Raw genomic sequence first — 7,218 nt, forward strand, 5'->3', positions numbered from 1 at the left:
ATATCGCATTCCCTCAGTTCTGTCCTGAATGTTATGACTTGGAGGTGCCGGTGTTGGACTGGGGTGTACAAAGTTAAAAATCACACAACAGGTTTATTTGGAAGCACTAACTTTTGGAGCGCTGCTCCTTCATCAGGTGGTTGAAGGAGCGGCCGTTTGAAAACTAGTGCTTCCAAATAAACCTGTTGGTCTACAGTCTGGTGTTGTGTGATTTTTAACTTTGCCCTGAATGGTAGGCAGACAATTTTGAGCTCCATCCCTGGATCTGAAGTCAAAGAGGCTGCCAACTGAGCTGACTCTTACTTGCATCTTAAAATTAAAATCATATTAGCAGAGCACATCAGTGGAGATCTTTACTGTGCTACTTAACTGTGAAATAATGTGTGCCCAGTGAAATATGTTTGAATATAACCCTGAATGATATTAATGTTTTAAGTAATTGGTCTTTGTGCACTTTTTCTGTGTAATCTGTAAGAATCTAACTGCTAGAGAATCTCAAAATGGTTACGAAACACTCAGTTCAGATCAGATATTTGGCCAGCAAAATGTTATTGAATCACAGATTGATGTGAACATAGTACAAAACAGGAAGCCATTCGGGCCATTCACATGTACTAACCCCGCAATACAGCGATCCTTTCAGTCCCATTCTCCCGTGCATTTTAAATAGCTCTTGTACGAATCTTTACCGATTTCTCTTTTGAAAACTGTTCTGCTTCACCACATCAGAGTTTCCTTTTTTGTTGAAAAAAAGTGGAAAATCACTGCTGTGTTGTCGGTTTTGAAAGGCGAGGTGTGAAGGAAATATTGTGTTGAAGTGGGTCCCTCCTTTTGAACAAAAACCACAAATATTTCAGGTAATTTCTTCTCGGCTGGCGGCTTCATCTGAAACCACTTTTTGGATACGAGGAATTGGAAACATCCGTCAGGAATGTGGCCACATTTTGGCCGCTCGGGGATGTTGTTGAGGCGATGGTGACCCGCCCTCTGAGCGGCTACTTAAAGAGACGCGGTTGGCGCTGAGTTGCCGCAGAGCTGGACTGAAATTCATTCGGTCAGTGCTGAAGAAATCAGGAAACTGGTCTGTTAGCTGCAGCAAACCGGCGCATTAAATCATTAAAAAAGGCATTAGGTTTCTTGTCAGGGGGAAAAGACAATGTCTGGTGAAATGGAATTGACCTTCTGCCGGTGTCTGGCGTTGCTTCTTGTCCTCTCTTGGTATTGGGTAGGTTCAGTTTCCTTCCAGTGTCAGCGCAGCCCCGCAGGCGCCCGCTCACTAACCGGCTGATCGGCTATGGGGGGAAGCAGCTTACACATTTCGGACATTGTGGAGGGCGATACAGACCTCCACAAACTCCCGCTGTATCACCGCCTGTATTCGGCAGTAGATTTCTGGGTGTTGCGTTAAAGTGGGCTGAAACTCCTCAGATTTTTAACCACCGTATCGTAATCGCTGCTGTTTTGGGGGGTGAGGTGGTCTGTCAAACAAGTCGCCTCTGACTCTTGTTCTCCGTTGAACTGTGCATCTAACTACCTTAAAGAGCGGATATTGTTTCATGCGTTGTAAAATTTTGGATGGGGCAGTTATTACAAAAATCAAACAAATAACAAAAAAATATTAAATACAGAGAAGGCTGAGCGCTTCCTTTAAAGCGTCATTATGTTTCATATTTTCTCATTTTGTACCAATAGGTTTCTGTTTCCAATAATTTGTGTGTCTATTTGAATGGATGGGAGTTGAAGATGTAAACTTTATTTCAGTCCTTCGCTGGCACCATCCTATTTTTAATTAAATGTGTGTATATTTTTGTTTTGTTTCTCTCCCGTTTAGGCCGGAGTGGGGGCTGAGGACTGCGTGTATCCTTGCCGTTGTCCCCCGGGTCCACCGAGCTGCCCTGCCGGGGTGAGTCTGCTGACTGATGGCTGTGGCTGCTGTAAGGTCTGCGCCAGGCAACTGGGTGATGTGTGTGACTCCACGCAGCCCTGCGACCAACACAAGGGGCTGTACTGCAGCGGGCCCACTCTCTCCAGCGAACAAACTGGCATCTGCATGGGTAAGCTACTGCTGAACCTGACAACAAGCCAAAAGGAAATAGCTCATTGCTTACCTCTTCCCATGAGAAAGAAGTGGTTGGTCTTTAAACAGTGTCTTTTACTTGCTCAGATTCCTAGATGTTTCTGAATTGTAATCACTTTTGTAATGTAGACACAGGATCCAATTTGCCCAGAGAGCAACCCTCCAAAACAGCAATTCAATAATAGACAAGCAAATGTAACTATAACATTGCATCATGGAATGAGATGTGGGATTAGAATGGTTAAGTGGTTGTTTTTGACTGGTGCAGATTCAATGGGCCAAATGGTCTGTTATTTCTGTGCTGTAGGCAGTTTGCTTTTTCTGACTCTATGACCCTAATGCTAGGATTACTCAGCAGGTCTGACAGCACTTATAGAGAAAGGCTACTGTCTCCATTTTTGCTGAAGAGCCATAGACATGAAAGATTACAAAGGGCTGAGAAACTCAGCAGGTCTAGCAGCAACTCCACAGAGAAACAGAATCAGCATTTTGGGTCCAGTGACCCTCCTTCAGAATACCTGGAAGATTTAACTCTGTTTCTCCGACCCACTGAGTTTCTCTGGCATTCCGTTTGTTGGAGAAACACAGCAGGTCAGTCAACATCTGTGCAGAGAGAAACCGTTTGTGTTTCGAGTCCGATATATGACTCTTCTTTCAAACTGTTTTTCTCTTCATACTTCAGACTTTCAGCATCTTTTTTCAAATTAATGGTTGGTGAGGGATATATTGGCAAGGACAAAACATCGAGAGCCAAAGGGCCTGTACTGTTCTCTGTTCTATGTTAACATTGGGGAGAACTCTCCCACCCTTACATGTGTGATCATTCTTTTCTACCTAAGGGTGGATGGAGCCTCTGTTTATCCACTCAGCGGATAGTCAATGCTCCTCACAGCGCAACTCTTGCTCATTACATTACTGCAGTGTTAGCTTGGATTGCCTGCTGGGGGGTGCTGTTGTGGTGCAGGAGCAGTGTCCCTACCTCTGGACCAAGAGGCCCAGGGTACAAGTCCCACCTGCTTCTGTATAATAATATCTCTGAGCAGATTGATTGAAAAATATATGGATTACCTGCTTGTATCACTGAAATGCATGTGAACCTCCTGAATGTGACAGGTTTTGCATAGAATCTGTTGAGAGCAAGAGTGTAAATATTTCACATCATCCTTGCTCTTGCAAGAAGCCAATTATTGATTTGGCAATGGACCCTGACAGGGTTAAGTGTAATAAACCATAAAATGCTGGGAACCTTCTTCAAGACAAGCAGCTTAAAAGGAAAGAGTGAATATTAAGTCTGAACTTTTTGTTTCAATGGAATTTTAAATGCTAGAGCTATTTTTAAGGGTCACCTGATTCAAAACATTAACTACTTCTCTCACCACAATTGCTGCCAGACCTGCTGATTTTCTCCAGTAGTTCCTGCTTTTGTTTATTCTTTTTTTTGTCTAAATCCCAGTTTTTCTGTCTTTTAGCGAGGGAGGGAGCTACCTGTGATCTGGGAGGAGTGATCTACAGGAATGGAGAGACATTTCAGCCCAGTTGTAAGTATCAGTGCACTTGCATGGATGGAGCAATCGGCTGTGTCCCTTTCTGTATGGATGACATGCGTCTGCCAAGCCCAGATTGTCCAGCACCCAGACGAGTGAAGATCCCTGGAAAATGCTGTGAAGAGTGGGTTTGCGACAAACCTCGGGATCACTCAGTCTTCAATGCTGCCATGGCAGGTAAGGATTAATCCTTCGTGGAACTCAGTTCTCACTTTCTCCAGCAATCATTCACCAGCTGAACTCCTTCACTGACAGCCTTTGTTGTGGAGATGTAGCTCCTAATAATATTCACAGCTAAATATTTAACAAACTCAACAGAAGTGGGGGGGTCAAAGACTGGAGTAGCATTGATGAGCAAACCATCTATTGGAATGTGCTTTGCTGAGAGTAAGTTAAAAATTATACAACACTAGATTATAGTCCAACAGATTTATTTGGAAGCAACTTTCGGAGTGCAACACAACCACCTGATGAAGGAGCAGTGGTTTGAAAGCTAGTGCTTCCAAATAAACCTGTTGGATTATAACCTTGTGTTGTGTGATTTTTAAATTTGTCCACCCCAGTCCAACACCTGCACATCCAAATCACTTGCTGAGATTAATGGTGATAATTATGCCACTCATTACAGTCACTTAATGAAAGGGAATCTGTTAAATCACTATTAAGACTTTATAAGGTATTGAAATCCGGGAGTTTCCCTGCCTCTTTAATTTTTTTAAAATTTTTCAGTTTATAGGCAAGAAGCTATTTTTGGCCCTGATTCAAGTCAGGTCCGTGACAATTGTATTGTCCAAACCACGGACTGGAGTGCGTGCTCAAGGTCATGTGGAATGGGGCTTTCCACCAGAGTAACTAATGACAATAGGAAATGCCGCTTGGAGAAGCAGAGCAGACTGTGTATGGTCCGGCCCTGTGGTGCCAATCTCGAGAAAAGTATCAAGGTATTAAACTCCTCACAATATGTCAGTTTAACAGTCTATCATAGAGGAAAACCCTCTGCTTTATGTTGGTATTTTAATTGTTGGTTTCTTTTGAAACCTGTGCAATAATCCATCTAAATACTAATACAATTTTACATGAAGGTTTATAGTTTGTTTTAATTCTCCTCTCACTCAAAATTACTGCCTAATATGGCACTAAGTCATGTGAACCTGCAAAGTTCCAAGTATCTTCCTGCTCTGTGCAAAACCTAGGGGTAGGCTATTCACTGTTTTACCCTTGAACCTGTTACCTCATTCAGTGAAATCAATGCTGATTAGCAACATTATCCCAAAGTGCCCACTTTTGCCCCATATTGGTCATGCTATTTTTGGCTGATAAACCTTGTGCTGAATTATCTGATCTCCTGTGGAAATGTAGTGGTAGTGCTACAATTGAATACAAAACTGAGGAGGAAATTGTTAGTTGCTTAGATGTGATTTTATTCCCTGTCTTAGATTGACCACTTTAGTTTTCACCAGAGTGCTTTCCAACCAAACCTCATGCCCCCTACAAAATATGTTGATAGCAGAGTCCTAACATCTCCTACTGTGATGTAATAAATTTGCCTCAGCCAGATAAATGGAAGATAATAAAACCAAAGAACTGGGGATGTGGAAACAACAAATTGCTGGGAAAACTTATCAGGTCTGGCGGCACCTACAGAGAAGAAACAGTCAACGTTTCAGGTCCAATCAATGTTTAAAGGGACCTCTTCTCTGAAGAAGGGTTACTGGACTTGACATATTGACTCTGGTTTTGATCTTGGTGCTCCCAGGCTGGGGGAGTGACAATATGTGCTAGGGCTTCAGGTCATTGAAGAGCAAGTCATTTCAGATGAAGTACTTGGGGGTGGCTGTGGAGCTCATTCACCAGCAAGGGTCAGTACTTTCAGAAGTGAGAGGGAAATCATATATCTTATGACATAGATATGGCAATATTAAATTTTTAAAAACCTTTTGTAAATGGAACTTGGTCCAAATTGTTATTCGAGTTGATGCCCATAGTGCTTGCCTCATAAAGTGCCTCTTGACTGTTTCTAATTTTTTTTGTTGTTTCCTCCTCTTTTTGCAGCAAGGTAAAAAGTGTGTCCGCACTCCAAGACCAATCAAGTCAATGAAATTTGAGTTTTCTGGTTGTACAAGCACGAAATCTTATCGCCCCAAGTTCTGTGGAGTCTGCACTGATGGGAGATGCTGCACTCCTCACTCCACCAGCACCCTACATGTGGAATTCAAATGTCCAGAGGGAGATCTTATCAAAAAGAAGATGATGTTTATCAAGACCTGTTCCTGTCACTATGATTGTCCCTCTGACAATGACATTTTTATGGCAACATATTACAGGAGAATGATTGGTGACTATGCTGCATAAAAGCAGAAGCTTCTAACTGTTGACGAGCTGTAACAGTACAGTATAACTGTCTTTAGATTCATTTGATATCTGCAGTGATTTAGAATACTTTTGTTTTCAAGAAAGGTGGATTATAAACGAGCATATATCCATAAATACCTTGTTTTGAATATTATCCCTTTCTGACAATCAAATGTTTGAAAATGCAGTCTTGCTAAAAGCAAATTTTGTTTTGAAGATTCACCCAATAGCATTGGTCCAAATTGTTTTTGAATTGCTCTCTTCCAAAGCCGTGAATTTGCAGTGATACATTTTTGGAGTATAGGAACACAAATTGCAGTTTCATGCTGAAATTGTAATTGATAATGGCAGAGTTTATTTTTTTTAAGGCTAACAATTATTTTCACACAAATTGCGTGACCTAAACTGTGATAGAACTACAGGACAAAAAAAAAGTCATACTGACCTGAGTATTGGCATGCTAATGCTGCCAAGCATAGTATCTGGGTTCATGTAACAAGCCTTATTAATGAATGAACAGTTCACTGAAACTGAGGGATTAATTCTACAAAGCTATGGATGAGTTATTGCATTAGGCAATGGAAAATCATAGAGGTGTTTCCTATGATTGTCCATTACATGCAGCTAGCAAATGTGGCTCATCTCCCTGCTGATGGTACACATTCATAAAATTAAAGAGTGCTGACTTCAGTGCCAATCACCTCACAATTTAATGCGTTTTATTAGTAATGCATTAGTGTTCCAGAGGGAGCTGTAGCTAAGAACTTCTCTCTGAATCTGTTTCAACTCTAAACCTTTTGAATTGTGACCCAGCCCAGATACTATTTGATCGATACTGTCTCACATGAATTCCAAAATATCAATGCAAGAGAGCATTATTTTAACATTGCCATGTCATCATCATATGACTGGTGTAAATATTGTAAATGCAAGTGTACAGTTTTATATAATATATTATCACTTACTTTTTTTATTGTAGCTGTATTTTTAGAGAAGATGCTTCTGTGAGGTTGGCAAGGAAGTAAATATTTGTACTTTTAGAATTAAAAAAATCTATTTTTTATATAAATGGTCTGCTTTTATTTTGGATCCATTTTCTTTACAAGTGGGTAAGAAAGGAGTGTGTGGGGGGGGGAAGAGTCTGTATTATGTTCATGACAGTATTTTGCCATATATTGACCCTTCTGCCAAACATCAAGTATAAATATACCAGGAACAACACCATTTCTGCCGTCGCCACAGCCA

The 7,218-nt window shown here is 41.2% G+C and overlaps 1 protein-coding gene across 1 annotated transcript; it reads left to right on the forward strand.

Annotated features, from left to right (window-relative positions):
* Nucleotides 1-1,018: 1,018 nt before the first annotated feature.
* On the forward strand, nt 1,019-6,999 carry LOC140453404 (CCN family member 2-like). The gene is made up of 5 exons (XM_072548037.1): nt 1,019-1,225; nt 1,832-2,054; nt 3,547-3,798; nt 4,351-4,562; nt 5,674-6,999. Exons 1-5 carry the CDS (start codon nt 1,157-1,159, stop codon nt 5,971-5,973), a joined length of 1,056 nt encoding a protein of 351 aa, XP_072404138.1. The 5' UTR covers nt 1,019-1,156; the 3' UTR covers nt 5,974-6,999.
* The last annotated feature ends 219 nt before the right edge of the window (nt 7,000-7,218 follow it).

Source organism: Chiloscyllium punctatum, chromosome 27 (assembly GCF_047496795.1).
Source record: "Chiloscyllium punctatum isolate Juve2018m chromosome 27, sChiPun1.3, whole genome shotgun sequence".
In the NCBI taxonomy this organism is placed as follows: Eukaryota; Metazoa; Chordata; class Chondrichthyes; order Orectolobiformes; family Hemiscylliidae; genus Chiloscyllium; species Chiloscyllium punctatum.

Coding starts and splice junctions, on each gene's coding strand:
- LOC140453404 (XM_072548037.1), top strand. CDS start 1,157: ATGTCTGGTGAAATGGAATTGACCTTCTGCCGGTGTCTGGCGTTGCTT. Junction 2,055..3,546: donor ACAAACTGGCATCTGCATGG/GTAAGCTACTGC, acceptor TCTGTCTTTTAG/CGAGGGAGGGAGCTACCTGT. Junction 3,799..4,350: donor CTTCAATGCTGCCATGGCAG/GTAAGGATTAAT, acceptor AAAATTTTTCAG/TTTATAGGCAAGAAGCTATT.